Source organism: Echinops telfairi, unplaced genomic scaffold (genome assembly GCF_000313985.2).
Source record: "Echinops telfairi isolate 266 unplaced genomic scaffold, ASM31398v2 ScPeMD7_1713;HRSCAF=2227, whole genome shotgun sequence".
Lineage (NCBI taxonomy): Eukaryota > Metazoa > Chordata > Mammalia > Afrosoricida > Tenrecidae > Echinops > Echinops telfairi.
This window is the reverse complement of record NW_022105611.1, coordinates 6346385-6365181: the sequence shown is the minus strand read 5'-3', so window position 1 is coordinate 6365181 and position 18797 is coordinate 6346385. Positions and strand designations below refer to the sequence as shown.

Here is an 18797-nt window from a genome sequence, read left to right as displayed (position 1 = left end):
AAAATTAGTCATTCTTAGTGTAAAATACTTTACTTAAAAATACCTCTTCCTCTTGGTTATACTTTAAATGCTTAACCTTGTTTCATTTTATTCATAATACTGTGGCTTATTATTTATGTATATATGTCTACCTTCTCCAAAAATGTAGACTCCTTAAATCTGCATCTTAAGAGGTTTGTTTTATTTATTTCCTAAGCCCTTCAGTGTGCCCTTGAAAGTGCTTCAGAAATGTGTACCTGAACACATGCTAAATCTGCACTTCATCGTTCTTTCATTTTCTGTGTTACACACTTAGACACTGGGCCAATTGTTGGTTCACTACGTATTCTTTGGATACAACACTGAGCCATGCTTTTACTAAGGTCTGAATTTCTTGGCAGTTGCAAGATGGGTAGCACTGGAAACAGCAATAATATTTTTAGAGTGTTATTTAATATATGACCTCATGAATTATATCATCTTCTCTTTGTATTTCTGTAGCAGATAGGTAACTTAAATTGAACTTCAGTGGAAAATACAAATTAGAACAAATGATCAGTTCTGAAACAAATTCAAGTAATTCATTTTTGTTTTGTTTTTGTTCATCATATTAAAATTTGAACTTAACCAAGATTTAAACTATAGTTTGAAAGTGTAGACCTGGAAGCATGCTGACACATCAGAATGACCTTTTGAAGCAATTTGGTTTTAACTCTTGATAACGGTAAATGATTCTGAAAATGCTTCTGTAGTATCATTTTGAACTTCTAGGTCTTCCTGTATCCTGTTGCTTTTTTAGAAGTTTCTTATAGTCTAATAACAATGGATATTTTAATACATTGAGGGTGAAATATAGTTGATTACAAATGATAAACGATGTATTTTTTATTCACAGGCTACTGAAACACTCTTTAGAATGGGTGTAGCAAGAGGAACCATCACAACGTTAAGAAATGGAGAAGTAAGAAGAGCGTTTTGATATAAATATTAGTTTTTAATATTTTTTATTTAAAGAATATGAAAGAGAATTTTATGATGCTTTATGTGACAAGAAACCCTTTACTTGTGGAAATAATTAATATACTTGGCTATGAACAATGCTTGCTGGTTCAAGTTCACTCACGTGTGCCTCAAAAGAAGACCTGCTTATCTGATTTGGAAAAATCAGAAAAATTAGAAATCTTATGGAGCATTATTTTACTTTGATGTACAGAGTCAGCTCCATGACAACTGATTTTGGTTATGTTACAATTGATAAATAATTTACAGTAATACTGGGTGTACCTGATATTTCAATCTGCTTTAATTCATAGTCAAATGGAATCAATTATTAAGTTGAAAATAACTTGCTGAGCCTTTTAATTTAGATTATTTTTTAAAGATATTTTAATTTACTAATAACTTCTGTACATATAAATCTTTAAAGAAAGGAAGATTTCTTTTTTCCTATTCTGTTATACATATCTAATACTAACTTCCTAGCATAAAATAATTTGAAATGTTGCAATTTGCCATAGGCAGAGCGGGAGGAGAGGAAGAAATGAATTTTTGTTTGATCTTTTTTTAAGCTGTGCCACAATTAAAAGCAGATTCTAAGCTTTAATGTTTCTAAGTGCTCTGCCAATTCTTAAAAAAAATTTTTTACTACCATCTGAAATAATATTTACTCTGAAATTATTTCCTACCTGATCACTACTCTGTCTGCATTTTCTTTATTTCATCACATAATTAAGTTGAACTCATACATATTATGTTGTCATGTTCCTTTTTCTATTCTGTTATCAAATACCCCTTGAAAAAAATATATAATACTTACTATTTTGAGATTTAGCCCGATGCTATTTAATATAATATTTACAATTCAGTAATTTACATACTTAGGGCACTTGTACTACTATGTGATGATAAATGTGATTGCTTAATATATTTATTTACTAGGCTTCCCTGAATTACTTTTCATCTGTGTTTCTTTAGCAGTTAAGTAATTTTAACTGTTCAATCATTTGGAAAGTATATGACCTTTAGGTGTTTGTTTAATTTTTACTGGAAAATTACTTAAGCATTAGTTTGTGAAATATATTTTGTCTCTGAAGAAAGACTTAATCTCTTTCTTCGTAATTGTAACAAACTGAAATCTTTGGTGCTACTTGAGAAATTATTTCTATTAATATGGCCAGTCATATTTATCTGCCTAAAGTGCTCAACATGGATTTCAGATTTCAGTAATTACTTATTTTCAAATGGGGGAAGAGGGTCAATCTTTAAACTGTATATTTTGTAGTGTGGGTTGGGAAAATGTATCTAAGAGAATTATAGATAAGGAATCTTCTGAGCATCACAGCACATAATGGATATGCATATTTTACTTACTGGAGAGGAAATAGAGAAGGCATCTGTCTCTTGATCTGTTTCTCCAATTATTGAAGCTTGCTCCAGAGTACCAACGTGGTGTGATGTGGCACAGGGCTTAAGCACTTTCTTACCCCTACTCTCTAAAACGAGGCTATGTGGTGGAAAGAAAACTTGTTTCTCTCACTTGAGCTCTGTTCTTTATTTTACCACCCATCTGACCTTGGAAAATTTAACTTCTCAGAACTTCTCATTTCCATTTTAGGATTTGTGTTGATTAAGATGATGTCTAAGATTCTGAATAGCTTTAACACTTTCTACTAACAGGCAGCATTGTATACTCTCTCTACTTAAGTTTTTAAAGTCATAATTTTTAACTGTGGGCTGCACATCCGAGTAGCCTATGGAACTCAGTAAAAAGTATAGTTGCTGGGGTTCTACCTCTAATGACCTTATCTACTTTGGGATACCAGTATTTAAATTTTACATACATAGATACATGCATAACATCCATTGATTTTAATCCTTAGCCACTATTATAAGTCTGTTTTAAAACACATTTTAATTTTATTTTGTTGAGAATATGCACATCAAAGCATACACCTTGGAGGTTTCTACATGTACGAGGCAATGCCATTTTATTATATTCCAGGAGTTGTTGTATATGCTTATATTTTAAAAATTGCACCTTTTAAAAGTATTTTATTATTTTCACTGTTTCGCTTCTAATACTACTTCACAGGAAAAGTAAGTCTAAAGAAGAAAAGGGTCAATTGTTCAAATAGTGAGATCCCTCAGACCCTCTGCCTAGTAGAATGTCATTAGAAGTTACTTGCAAATTCCAGTGAAATGAACAAATATGACATGTGGGATTGAATTAAGATCTTGTATCTATTCCCATCTCTTCCTATCAATTGTCAACTGAAAATTTAGTTGAACACACTCAGGGGTACTGCAGAAGAAAGATCTGATAATTTGCTTCCATAAATATTGTAACCAAGGGGATGTCTGTGAGTTGAAATCAACTCAACATCACCCAACGACGGCAACAACAGGCATTATTATTAGGCGTTAGACATTTCATGGCAGATAAAACCCGGGTGGTTAGTGTCTGCCTTCAGGAAGCCTGTAATAGCTTAGTGGTTGAGTCGGTAACCTGCCTCTTAGGACATTGCCATTCAGTGTCATCTTCTGTAGAAATGCATTTTTGCAGAAGAAATGTAGAAACAAATTTCTACATTTTATTGTACATATTATTAGAATAATGGATTGCTCTATAAGAAATACAATGGAATAATTTGATGAAGACAGCTAGCACAATGTCTGGTATAACTAAGCTTATACTAAATGATAACACAAGCTCTCAAAGGTCAGAACTCCATACCACTGAGGCAGTGCTGACTTTTAGTGACCCCCTCTGGGTTTTTCTGAGACTCTCAATATTTCAGGGTAGACAGTCTCAGTTTCCTCCTGTGGAACACCTGGTTGGTTTCAACCACCAGCTAATGGGTTAGGGACCTGACACAGCCCACCACACTACCAGGGCTCCCTTAGATGATCACTTTTTAATTTTATTTAATATGATGAATTATTTTCTATGTTAGGATGAATATTAGAGGCTTTTGATTGTGGTATGTGTGTGAACTGAGAGCTGGTAATAAAAGTAGACAAGATCTAGATATTTTTGATTAACTATATTAGTAAATACTTTTGTTACTTTTATCACTTGTACAATTATTTAGGCTAGTATATATTGTTATTGCCTTTTGCTGTCTGATGTTTTAGTAATATACAGAGTATATGTTTAGTTTCAAACTTGCTAGATACTACTTAAACAAATTCAGCTGATTAGGTTCCTGTTATTATAAGCAGGATAAGCACAGCAGGGGGAAATACAATATTAGAAAAACTGACATGTGCAAACGTAAGAATCAAGGTTAAACTATTACTAGTTCTTAGTTGGGCAAAGGCCCATTGGAACTGGTCAGACATTGACAACCTAGAACAGCAGACTAAAATCGTCTTATATTTTCAAAGAAATTGAGATGCTCGCTTCTGCACTAAGTTACTTGATTTTATATATTGTATTTTAGCAGAACACTTATACATCTCCATTGCCCTTGAAATGTACTCTTTGTTAGCTCTATTAACTAGTTCCCACATTCCCAGGTCATCGACAGGGAGAAAAAGAAACCTGGTGAATTTGGAACTTTCAAGAATAACTTTTTCAATTGTGTTCGTTCTCAACACTAAGCCCACATGATTTCCAAATTGTATGCTTTTTAAGTTATGCTTGGGCATAACTTAAAAAAAAAGAGTTAGGGAAAATGGATAGAATCCAGAGAAAGAAGAGAATTAAATATGAAAGAGAGAGAAAGGAGAAAGACTGAAGCCTGGGGAGTATCTATAACAAAACACATACAGGAAAGTACCATACCTATCTCCAGCGTGGTGTGAAGAAATGAGTTTTGATCGCAGAACACAAAGTGTGAGATAACTGAACTACTGCTTATTACTTTAGGATTATGAAATATTGAGTCTTCCAAGGAGGATGCAGGATTGCTATGTTGTCCATTTAAAAAAGATCTAATACTTAGCCATCCAGTGAATGCTATTGAATAGTTAGAGGCAAATTGGGCTAAGTAACATCTTGAGACCTTTTTAAATTTCTCTAATCCATGAATTGAAACACATGTTATATTTTGGCAGGTGCTTGGAAAAGTTACACTCCTTGCCAGAACTATATCACAGAACACTGAGCTTCAGAATTTATAGTTTATTCTTTTTGGAATATGTTGCTGTTGTCATTAAATCTGCTTTACCTAGCTCATCAGGTTATATATTTGTGGTGAATAAACATAGTTTATTTGGACATTTTTAGTGCAGACAAGACTAAAGGCTAATCTGACAGGTTAAAAATATTAGATCATAATCTTTAAGTTTGGTGGCCTTGTTTGTGCTTTTCTAGAGTGAGATCTGTTTCTTTTGAAATACCCTTATTTTCCTCATGCTAGTAACTCTGCTTTTGATTTAAATACAAAAACAAATGTGCCATAATTATATTCTCAAACAAAACAAACAATATCTAGAGAATTCTGCCTAACTGTGGAACACTTAGGTTTTATTTTTCAAATATTGGAAGGGTTCTTAAGATAACATCATTTTGTTTTGATCCTAATGGGAAGAGCTTTAGGCCAGGAAAGCAATTATTTCCACATGGGTGAAGCCATTCCCAACTATCTCGCCTCACACTGAACTTAAACTTGCTTATCTTGGTTGTATTGGTAAATGTGACTGAATGCATTAGAAGAAAATATAGGCTCCATTTTAAAATAACATTTTTATGTATATAGAAAATGTTTTTGGTGCATAAAGCATAGCAAAATAATTCTTAAGTCTAATGTTGAAGTGAGTTAAGCATTGAGTAATTTAAGATTTTTGAGTTACCAAAGAAATTTAATTTTATGCACATGCATTCATCCAGTGTAACTCTTCCCATTTTTTTAATACAGTCTTTTTTCTTTCTCTATTGGCTCTTGGCTGTGTTCTCAATAGAGGGAATGTGTTACATAGTCGTGTTTGAGACGGTTAAGTAGAGATGTGGTGCATCAGAAAAGAGGATTTGCAGTTAGTGGTGCCTTTCATTTCAAATAGAATGCATAAATTTACACACACCATAGAACTAAAGAGAATTGAAGTCTATGGGAAATATTGTGTAGGTAGCATGAAGAGCAATATGGTTTGAAGAGTTCTAATAGTCTGATGATCTTTGATGTAACTGTTGTTCTCCAGTGCATGGAACTGGAGTCAGATTACAGTGGGGTGAGGAGTGAATGCAGGAGAGGTGATGAAGAATAGGTTGCATAAATAGAGGTGCACACCCCCCCCACCACGAAGGATGCTTATAAGTGGAGAAATAAGGTAAGAGGGGAAGAGCACTGGGGTTGGGGAAAAATGAACCCCAATATATGCTACCTACTTCTTTTTTATTGTTTGAAGTGTAGTGCAGAATGTAGAGTTGATTTTAGAGTAACATAGGTGACAACTGTACTTTTGATATCCAAACCAAATGGAACTCACTGCCATTGAGTCTGTGCTGACTCATAGTGACCCTAAAGGACAGGGCAAAACTGCTCCTATGGCTTTCTGAGAAAAGAACTTATCAGTAGGAAGCCCCATCTTTCTCCCATGGAGCAGCTTGTGGTTTCAAACTGCCAACATGTGCTTAGCAGCCTAGCGAGGAAACAGTAAGCCACCAGAGTTCATGTGCTTTTGGTATAATGCATTCTAAAATGATTGAACTGCAGGAATATATAATAGCAGAGTCAGAACTGATCTACAAGTCTCTAGGACCAATATTTGACTTTATTACCCCAAGTTAGAGCACTTACTACTGGCTCTCTTTCTTTGTAAATACTTTTCAGAAATATGAATGTAGGCATGATGATCCCCATTCTGTGTGAGATCCCTAACGTGATTTAGCAGTGCAAATTGTAGTTCTCGTCTGTAGTGGAGTGCTCTCATGATAGTTGGAGCACTTCCTCTCCTCTTTCTTCACTGACTGGGGCATTTAATAAGTATTTGCTGTTCATGATGAGAGTACAGTTCATGATTAGAGTAATGAAAAAACACCTTGCCTTAGCTTTCTAAATGCCTCATAATCTTGGAAACATGATCAGATTAATTTTCTCATTTTTAAGCCACGTTACGTTTTTAACATAAGTTACTTGCCTTGATTTTACCCATTGAAAGTGTACACTGCAGTGACTCTCAGTATATTTATAGAGCTGTGCCACCACCACCACCATCCACTTTTAGAATATTTCTATACTCATTGCCATCAATTGAAGCTTTCAGTGCAAGCCAAACACTATAATTTTTGTCGGCATAGATTTGCCTTTTCCGAAAATTTTAGGTATGGACTCACAGAGCTCTTGCATGTCTCAGTTCCTTCACTTAATCTAATATTGTAAAGTTCATCCATGTTTAGTATTTATTAGTAAACTTTTTTCTTTTTCTGACTAAATAGTATTCCATTGTGTAGATAACTTTTGGTTTATCCTTTCATCGGCTAATGGACCTTTTCATTATTTCCAGTTTTCAGCTACTGTGAATAAGAATGAGAGCTGTAAACACTTGCTCTTACATGTCTGCATTGTTGTTTTCATTACTTGTGGGACAATACTTGAGTAGATTTGCTAAGGCTATGTAAGTAACTTTTTCTTTAATTTTTTTGGTGTACATTTTTTGGATTTTTTGGGGGGGAATATATATAGCAAAACAAACATCAGTTGTGATTTCTTCTTTGTTGTTTTACATTCCCAGTTGTAATATATGAAGAGTTCAGTTTACTCACTTCTTTGACACCCTTTGATGTTACTGTCTTGTATATTGGTATTATTGCTATGTTGGAGCCAATCTATCAGGTGGAGGTTTTTCTTCTTATTCCCAGATCATCGATTTCACTATGGATGATGTTCTTCTCCAGGGTCTCCCCTGATGACATGTCAAAAATACATGAGATGAAGTCTCACCATCCTTGCAGTCCTCCAAGCAGCATGTCTATGTCCTTCTTTCAAAGTAGATTTGTTTGTTCTTTAATATCTGTCATGTATTCATTATTCATCACCAGCATATTGTGTGATTCAAATGTATTCATTCTTCTCCCTCCTGTCTTCTTCATTGTCCAGGTTTCACATGCACCTGAGGTGATTGTAAACAAGGTGTTAAGTGCACCTTGGATCTCAAGGTACCATCTTTGCTTTTTAGCACATTTGCAGCATATTTGCTCAATGCAGTGCATTGTTTGATTTTATGACTGCTGTTTCCCTGGGCATTGATTATAGATCCAAATAAAGCGAAATCCTTGACAACCTCAATATTTTCACTTTATCATGATAATGCTATTCAGTTTTGAGTTTTTGTTTATGTTCAGATATAATCCATCCTGAAGTTATCGACTTTGATCTTTATCAGCAAGTGCTTGTAGTCTTCTTTCCCTTTATCAAACAAGGTTGTGTCATCTAGCAACCTGCGATATGCAAAATGCAGGTTGTTACCCTGTTTCCCCGAAAGTAAGACATCTCCCGAAAATAAGACCTACTCACAGTTTTGCCTCTCACTGAAATATAAGACATCCCCCCGAAAATAAGCCCTCCCCTAAAATAAGCTCCCCCGAAGCTACCGTAACTCTGGTCTCTGGACTATAGCAGCAGGCGCCGCCGCACAGCTCACTGTTGGCTGCAGCGCAGCCGGAGCAGACAGGAAGTATGAGGTCTCTTTTAAGAAAACAATAAACAATAAATGTGTACCGTATTCTTCTTCATGGAAAAATAGTCTTATTTTTCAGACATTCCCTGAAAATAAGACCTAGCGCATCTTTGGGAGCAAAAATTAATATAAGACACTGTCTTATTTTCGGGGAAACAGGGTAGAGCCTTCTCCCAGTCCTGATGTCTTTCATATAGTCCATCTTCTCAGATTATTTGCTTTGAAACTTGCTTATCATGGGATCATCTCACTGATATTTGAGATATCAGTGGCCTAACTTTCAGCACTACAGCAATATGGAAGTCAAACCAAGTGTGACAGACTGGCAGATAAATAGTGATAATAGGTGTTCCTGCAATAATGTCGTTGTGTTCACAGAGGAAGAGCTCTGGTGGCATAGTGAGTTTACTCGCTGAACTGGCCAGCAGTTGGAAACCACCAGCCTCAGAGGAAGGATGAGACTTTCTACTCCCATAAGGAGGCACAGTCTTGGAAACCCACACAGGAACAGTTACCTGTAACTGTCAGGACAGTTACCTGTAACCTGTAACCCTGTAGGGTTACCATGTGTCAGAATTGACTCGATGATAGTAAGATTGGTTTTGGCTTTAAATGGGAATGTGTACAAATTCATACACACAAATTTCATTATGGTTTTAATTTGCATTTTCCTTGTGATTAAAGATGTTGAACTTTTCATTTGATACTAGCCGTATATATATTCTTTGGTGAATGTCTGTTAAAAATGTTTGCAAAATAGTTTTACTCGTTGTTGTGTTAGACGGGGTTCTCTAGAAAAACAAAGGTAAGACACTTATGGTTAGATATATAATATATATATATGTATACAGCATGAAGGAATGTAACAGCTAATTAGTCCACACAGCAATACAAAGGGCTCAGTTCAACTTACTTACGTGGAACAGTTAATCTACTGGAAGTTCTTTAACTCATGAGGCTGCTGGGTCTACGGTCAAGGAAGCAGACAGCTGAGTCTTCCCTAGACAATGCAGGCAATCGGTCACAGGCAGCAAACAGCATGAGGGTCACCAACAGTCAGCAGCTCAGGAGCTTAGCGAAGCAGGCCTGGATGGGATATTGAACTCAAACAATGCAAGATGACAGGATCTGACAACTTCAAGCTTAAGTGATGTATTCCCCATCAGCATGGTGAAGCAGGTCTTGAAGGAACCTCATGCTCTAGTGACACGATCCACAGTTGGCTGTCCCACAGGTAGGCTGTCCCACAGGTAGTGTAGCTCACAAGTTGATGCAGAGAACTAGGTAAAGTAGCCACACGCTGGTCAGATCACCAGAGAACAAGAGAGAGGGGGACAGGGCTTGCCGAGCCATTTATCTCTTTGCCTTCCCATCAAACTGTGACCTTATGAATCTCACATATTCCTATTGGCCTGGTTGGCACAATAAGCCTACCTATCACAGTGTGTTGTAAGATACATACATATATATATATAATGTTTTTTTTTCTCTTTTAAAAATTCTGAATACAGCATGTATTTATGTTCCAGATGATAATTTTTTCGCTTGTTTTTGGTAAATACATGCAACATAAACTTTTAAATTGTACGTTACAGTGTTAGTAACCACACAATGCTTTGCATCCATCATCACTGTTTGTTTCCAAAACTTTCATCACCAAAGTGATGATTTTTGAATAGAAAAAGTTTGATGGCATTCATTTCACTTATTCTTTTTTTAATGGATCATATTTATGGTATTATAGCTAAGACAATTTTTTTTCTATTTAAAGGTCAGAAAAATATTCTCTTGTATTTCTCTCAAAGTTGAATAATTTTGGTTTTATTTTCAGTTCTGTGATCTATTTTGACTTTACTGTTACCTATAGTTTGAGAGAAATGTCTAAATTTATCATATGGGTGTCTATTATCACAACAGCATATATTGAAAAACTACACAAATTGACTTATTTTGGCAGCTTTGTGAAAAACCAATTGACCATAACCCCTTCCTGCCCCAAGCTTCAGGGGTCCTGGTTCTGCTGTGATGGAGCAATTACAGTTTACTTTTCTCTCCCACTGATTACAAGTGAAAACCCTAGACAGAATACAGAAAGCAACTCAATTAGAATTCTGAAGTATAAATAACAACAGGAGTAAGGGAGATTAAAGCTAGATGTAAAACTAGAATCAGAGAGATTCCTGTTCGTTTGTTTTCCCTTTAACTTCTCTCTTAGAAGCTGGTGAGTTCCTGTTCCAGAATGGGAGAACAGTCACATAAAGATAAAGCACCGAGGGAAACCCTTTATTCTTTTTTTTTTTTAATGGTCAGAGGACTAGAAAGGAGGCCCCCGAAGATGACTATGGAAACAATCACAGTTTTCTTTCCTTTAAAAATACACACACACATTTTTAAAATGTTGATTTTGGGTTTTATTCTTCCTGATAACACCAGTCATGAATTTATCTCTGTGATGGTGGTAGTACCAGCTATGCAGACATCTAAAATTCTGAATGTTAATCTTTGTCTCTGACGAGATACTGTGAATGGAACCTTCACGTTCCAGAGACTGTAAGAAGCATCTTTAAATGTTCTCATAAAAATGTTCTTTTTTTTGTCACTTCACTTATGATAGAGGCAAAAGCCTTGACTCTATAGTCAAAGGACCAAGAAAAGGAGCCCAAGGTGAGAGAGTGTAGATGACAAAGAAGAGGGTAAAGAGAAAGATGACCCGAATCTGGGAAGTGTGTGATTCATTCAGAGTTGTGGAGCTTTGTGAGGAAACAGAGTGAAAGCTTTGGGAGCTGCACTGTAGCACAGACCGATGTTCTCGTCCAGATTGATCCTTAGGTGTGCATGTAGGGGCAAGGTAAATAGTACTGAAAACGAAATGAATGTTAAAACCAGAGCACACAGAAGGTAGATTGGAAATAAACCATTGAGCCTAGCAGATTTTATTACCTATAATGATGACAACAAGTCAGTTCTATAAAGGGTAAAGCATCTTTAACAAAACTCAAACGCTTCCATTTTACATTTCTAGGATACAATTCAAAATTGACCTACTAAGAACCTGGAAAATCCTAACCAGTTGTAAGAAAGCAGTAAAAATGCCAACCCAGAAATAATTCAGATGTTGGAATTATAAGACAAAATCCGACTGCAGCACTATTCACCATAGCCAAAAGGGAGAAAGAGCCTAAATGTCCATCAGCAGATGAATGAATGCGTAAGCAAAATGTTCTGAGACAAACATACAGTAGTGATTAGCATAGGAGCAAGGAAGAATGGGAAAAGGAAATATTTGCTTAGTGCCCACTGAGTTTCTGTTAATAGTAATGGAAACATTTGGTGGGAATATGATGGTTTCACAAATTGAATGTAATTAATGTCACAGACTTGTGCATGCAAGCATTTGAATTGACAAGCATGTCAATAAGTGTTTTTACCACAATTAAAAAAAGAAAACTGCCAGAGTCCATCTAACATCTATTGGAACCTTCTAAACATTTCTTAAATGAATGGAAAGATTGACATTCTCAGCAAGTAATAGAAATATAAAGTATACCAAATAGAATGAGAAAATTGAAATAACTGAAATATTAGTATTAAATATTAAAAGAACTAAAATTCAGTGGATGGGTTGAATATCAAAAGGAAGATGACAGAGGAGTTAGTGAAGTTGAAGATAAATTAATACAAATTAAACTATCTGAAGGGCCCAAAAAATATCAAATGGGAAGCAGATGCCCTCTTCAACAAGTGGTGCTGGAAAAAATGGATATCTACCCGCAGAAAAATGAAGCAAGACCCTTATCTTACTCCATGTACAAGAATAAATTCAAGGTGGATCACAGACCTTGAGGTAAACCCCCAAACTATTAGGGCCATCAATGAGGGAATTTGGACCAACCTGAGAACTTTGGTGCAGGGAATGCATAGGCTATCAGAAATAGGGAAGGACACAAATACAGATGAGTTACAAATTGACAAGTGGGACATACTGAAGATAAAAAAGCTGTGTACATTGAAAGAATTTACCAAGAGAACACTATCTTTTGCTAAAAGAGAGCTAGTAATATCAAATGTATTTCAAATGGGAATAATATACATAATAGCCATAAATCCTAAGAAAGAAATTAAAAAGCATTTGCTAAAATAAAAATTCAGAGCATTAATTTGAATATGTTGTGATTCTTTAATGATGTTAAAATGAAATATTATGTTTTTTCCCCTTCTGTACAAACTTGTCTAATAAGTTTACGTGGCGGAATGAGCTGTGTATGTTTTTCCATATTTTGTGTAAAGGTGTATGCAATATATATGGTGTGACCACAAGCTATTTTTTCCCCCATTCTGTATTCAAATTTGCAGGAGAAAAATAAGCCAAAGTGCTCTCTTGTATGTGAATGTTTGCGTAAGCTTTGGTTTCTTATTCATTGCTTAGACTTGTGATATGGAGTGGAGCATTGTCCTGGGGGAAACTGAAAACAGGGTAAATTAGTTGGAGGACTGCAAACTTAAGTTAGGAATTCCTACTAAGTGACAGTTTAGCCCCTGATCTTCTAACTCTTACAGATATCCCTAAGTGCCCTTTATCTTGTGTTTTAAAAATACTGGTTCTGCTCTCTAAAGAGCTGTGTTTAGATTTGGTTTTCCTGGGTTTTGTCAAAGCTATTTTGACAGTTATAGTTAGTTTTTGTTTTCAAACCATTGCATTATATTTTAAATAAATAGAAAAAAAATCTTGTATAAGACAGTCAAGCTCTAAGCTAGGTGTAGAGTCTTTTGTATACTTTACAAAAACATGTATTATTACTGAAACAGATAAAAATATTATGTCACAAATAAATCAAATATATGGTAAGGCCAATTGCTTCCAAAGAAAAAGCAAGATGAAGATGTTTCCCTTTTCTTGGTACCTGGGCTAGTAGCTTATGACCAATACCTCTGTCACCACCACCACAGAAAACAAGGATTGAAATTTAGCTTTCCTCCCACAAGGCCAAGTCAGAGGTATGAGAGAATCAAAAGCAAATAAAAAAAAATTGAAAACAAACTATATGCCCTCTCCTCTACTTCCACTTTTTTATACCCAAATCCCACTCATTCCTGAAATGAGACCAATCTCAATAGTCACCACCTTTTTGAAGCCTACTTTGATTTTCCTAACTAGAAGTCATTTTTCATTTCTCTAAACTTTAGAGTCTAAAGCCTCATAACGTATTATCTGTACCTCTCTTGAGGTCTCCAATACTTCTGAATATATATTTTAGTCACTTGCCTTGCTTCCTGCTAAATTGTAAGCTCTTTGAGTTATTTTGGTGTCTTATTTGCCTTTGCATCTTACATGAACAGCCCGTGGTAAGCTGAACCCCTAAATACTTAATACATTGATTGAAGACAAGAAAAGACTAGATTGAAGTGCTCCCTTGTATGTATATTTAAGATAACAATTTATTATTCATTATTCAGACTTAATGATATTTGGTGGAGAGTTATTGAATATAACCTGTAGTATTTGTAAATATAACTTAACATATAATGATTAAAATGGTTGCATTTCAATCAACATATTGAGTTTGCGGCGATGAGAACTCACTGTGGGCAAGAGCTTGAGAATCCTGAAATCCCCAGAACTTGGTGCTATCTATGGCAAGTGTACTTCCTATTCGATTTTTTTGCGTGTGATGTTTGACTCTTAAGACAATTAATTTTAATGTTAATGTTATGGGGATGTCTGAAGGTACTTGTATCATTTCTTATTTATTAATACAGATCAGATTTATTATAGGAAATACTTTTTCTGTTTTAAAGATTGTGTTCTGGACATGGAATTTAATATTAGCTATGACTCCTCTCACAGTGCTCACTTAATAAAAGTTTTATTGTGGAAAAAATATAGGAAAACACTTGCTGTTTCATTATTTTTTACATTTTTTGGTGACATTATGTTCACCATGTAGGCAAACCATATCTGTACAAATAATTCATTCCATTGCCATTAACAGAACTCTGCCCCAGAAGCAGGACTTCACCTTCATCCTTAAGTGGGATTGCACAGTATTTCTCCCAGCCCAGTGCTTTTGAGGTCCATATATGTTGTAGTAGCACAGAAAGACTTCCTCTTTAGGGCTGAGTAATATTGTATATACTTGAGTATAAGTCGACCCAAATACCAGCCGAGGCACCTAATTTTACCACAACAACTGCATTAAAAATGTCCTGAAAAACTTGGCTTATACACAAGCATATATGGCATTCCATTCTGTCTTACTATTTCTTTACTGATTTTGATACCTTTAATTTCTTTTTTTTCCTTCTTTGCCTAATTCTTTTGATTAGGACTTCGAGTCTGGTGTAGAATAGCAGTGGTGAGAGATAGCATTCCTCTCATATTCCTGATTTTAAAGGGAAAATGCAGTCTTTCTCCATTGATTATCACTTCTCAGCTTTTTGGCTAATATCAAGTGTAGTATTTCCATTAATTATGTTGCTAGCTTGGAATTTTCACAAATGCCCTTTATCATATGGGTTCAGGTTACCTTCTTTTACTACCTTGTTGCATGGTGTTATCATGAAAGGGTGTTGGATTTTATAAAATGCTCACAGAGCTCACTTTTAAATATAGAATGTTTCATGAGTATTTAAATTTTTTATTAATTGGTAGTTAATACATATATCATTCCACAATTCAGTCACGTTAAACAGTATTGTACACTCGCTACCACAATCAGTTTCTAACCATTCTTTTTCTTCCATGACTCCTTGACATCACCTTCCTTTTACCCCCTCCACCCACCCTTATTCTACTTGCTGTCCCTATAGGTTCGTCTGTCCTGAGTTTTATATGCTGAAAGATAGAAAGACATATAACAAAAGTCAAAATGATGACCCCCCAATGACATACAGTTCTGAGATAAACCCTAATATGAACAAACAAAAGCAAAACAAAAGTGCAGAAAATGTTGAAAACCAGATCTGGTTTTTGTGGGCATTTTTTTAATCTTTCAAATTGATTATGCTAATGTTTTATATACATATATATTATGCATTTCACTCATGGAATTTAAGCAAAATTCATATTTGGTATTATTGTTTAACAAAGTAAACAATCTTCAGTAGTAATGGAGTATAACTAAATATTTATCTTTCGAAAATGCATAGTGAAGAATTAACATATAATTTTGCCTAACAACATGAAATTTTGGTAAGAATTTCATAGTAAGAAGGATTGATTACTTTATGTCTTTAAAAACAACAGCACTACAAAATGATTTTTAGAAAATTAATGTTTAATAGTAAATGGAGTTTATAATGCTAAATATTTCAGATACTACAGACATGACTATTAAGATCATAGTTTTGTAAACTTCTATCAAACGTTACATAGCACCTACTTGACTGTGTGTGTATGTGTGTGTGTGTAAGAGAGAGAGAGAGAGAGAGATGAACACTTACTGATTGTTATTACCTACTATTGCCTATGTTTGTGGGTGATAAGTGCCTCTGAGTAAGTTCTGATAGAATGAAACACTGCCAGTCCTGCTCCGGCTTCACCGTTGTTACGTCTGAGCCATTGTTGTAGCCACTGTGTCAGTTCTTCTCATAAACAGGTCTTCCTCCTTTCAGCTGACCTAGTTTACCAAGCACATCCTTTCCAGGGACTGGGCTCTTCTCAGATCACGTCCGTAGAATGGAAGACAACGTTTTGCCTACCTTGCCTTCAGGAACAATCTGGCTGTTCTTCCTCCAAGACAGATTTGATTGTTTTTCTGATAGTCCATGGTACTTTCAGCCCTCCTTCCTCTGGTATGACAAGATATTCTAGATGCATCTTTTACATTTCCTGGTTCTAGCTATAATTAGTTGTTTCTTCAAGGTACCCTGGTTTATTTACAAAAGTGTTTATTTTTTTTCAAATTTAAAAATATATTCAGATATATATACAATGTATGCATATACACATGTATGTATATTTTCATGAGTATCTCAACACACAGAGACATTTCACAAAACACCTTTGAAAATATTACAAGCACACAGGAAGCTCGATAACATTGTCAGCCTCAGGGCTATATTCTTGGTCATCGCTTCCTCATCTTTCCAGGTATGTTCTTTGGTTCACTGTTGGTCTTGGTCGCCCTCCATTCAACCTCTGTGCCACCATTACATCCATAGAACATGAAATAATAGAAGATCACTTCTCCAAGTGCTAAAGCTAATTAGCTAGTGAAAACAAAAGAAATGTTTGACCAAATTATACAAACATTCAGCATAGCCAGGCATATAAAATAGCAATCACTTCTTAAAATGGAAAAGTTATTTGATACATTAAACAAATCAAAACTACGGAGCAATATTTCTAAAGTGTTTTTTAAAAATCATTTCATTGGGGGCTTGTACATCTCTTATCACAATCCATACATACATCTTTTATTTATAAAATATTTTCTTTTTTAAAAGGACCGTTTCACTGCAATAAAATTTTGATTTGGCTTAGATGATTTTGGTTATCTAGGATGTAGGAGTACATGATATCTAAGATATCATTTGTCTAATATTGAAGTCAGCAGACTGTGATGAAATCCTCTACCCCTTAGAATCTGTTATCCAATTAAAGTTCATCTTTAAAAGGTACCCTTTTTTAAAAACAGTAGCTTTTGTGGTTGAGAATTTGAATGATTAGCATTATATATACCTATTTAGCTCATAAATATTTATACAGACATATATCCCAATCGTATGTTGGAAAATACAAAAAATATATAAACATATGGTTTTTTATTTGTGAGACATTGTGAAGCAGTAATTTTAGTCATCCAATTTATGGGCCAATATTTTTCATGCATTGATAATGTCACTTTGAGTTAAAATTGATACAGAAGGGACAAAAAGTTATTTTATGAAAGGAGAGGGGACAAATTAAGGATAAAGAATGCTTTAATATGATGTCCTAGAAAATGTGGTCGTTGTTATGTGGTTAGTATTATGTATATATATGTTTGATGATTTATAATTAAGTGGGTCTTAGCCAAAAATGAATCGATCAGATGCTTTTATGTTAATATTTTGATGGGCGGGGGAGGGAGGAGGAAGAAATGGGGAGCTGTTATTAGGGGCTCAAGTGGGAAGAGAATGCTTTGAAAATGATGATGGCAGCATATGTGCAAATGTGCTTGACACAGTGGGGGAATGTATGGATTGTGATGACATGTCAGAGCCCCAAATAAAAGTGTTTTTTTTTTAAAAGAATATTTTTCCTATTGGTTTCTCAAGACTTTTTCTGACCTACAGATTTTTAATGTTTCAAATTGTCAATGCTTGGTTTGTATCTCTTAGGGAGAAAGGACCATACAATTGTACTTCTTATGTCAAACCAAGTTCATTAATCAGACTTGTAGAATTTATTTCCTATAGAGATTTAGCTGGAATTTATATACCAGAGGTTATATGAAGGCATTTCACAGCCAGAAAGTCTCCAAGGTAAAGAGCAATAAGTTACAGGAGCCAGCCTGGGAAAGCCTGTGTAGAAAGTTGAGTGGAATATCCAAGGCCAGATTCTGATTAATGTGATCATGTGAGATGAAAACAGGGAATGGAGAAATAGTTACTGTGTGTCATAAAGTATTGTGGTTGGGTTGGAGCATTAACTGCAAAACCTAAGAGAGCCTGTTGAACTCGATGTAACCTTTCCAGGGTCTCTGGGGATCTTGCAGATCTTGACCTTAACTGCCATGAAGCCTCAACCCACACTCTCTGAGTCCCATGAGTCTTCTGTAAAGCCTGCAGTCAGATACCTGAAAAAGTGCTGCATATGTATGTGTCTGCATGCTGTGTTGTGTGTGTATAATTACTTAGTAGGACTTCCACTATTGAGAATGTTTTGACGGCATTCTATAACTTTAGATTTCAAAGATTAGAGCAAACTGTAAAACTGTAAAGAGATGTCTAGCCACCACGCTGTTCCAAAAACAACTTATTGTTGGGATAAAGTAAACAAAGTGAGATTCCTTTGCCACGCAGTTATTAGCACAGAAAGTTACTTATGTCTCACTAGAGATTGTTTATTTGCTAATCTTTCAGACTTAAACCTTAGACTATATTATACTATGAGTCTCAGTTAATTTTGGTTTTTATTTGACTTTATTTAGAAAAGGGTGTTTTGTGTTTATGTTCCAAGATATTTTGCTCATTAAGGTCATTTATTCAAGACTCCC

General features: G+C 35.1%; 1 protein-coding gene across 2 annotated transcripts in view; it reads left to right on the top strand.

Annotated features, from left to right (window-relative positions):
• The window catches only part of TMEM135 (transmembrane protein 135), a 233025-nt gene that overhangs the window by 76443 nt on the left and 137785 nt on the right, over positions 1–18797 (top strand). For both annotated transcript variants that reach the window (XM_045293155.1, XM_004708886.2), the window contains exon 5: positions 875–940. In XM_045293155.1, coding sequence (XP_045149090.1) covers positions 875–940 — 66 coding nt within the window. The remainder of the gene's footprint in view (positions 1–874; positions 941–18797) is intronic.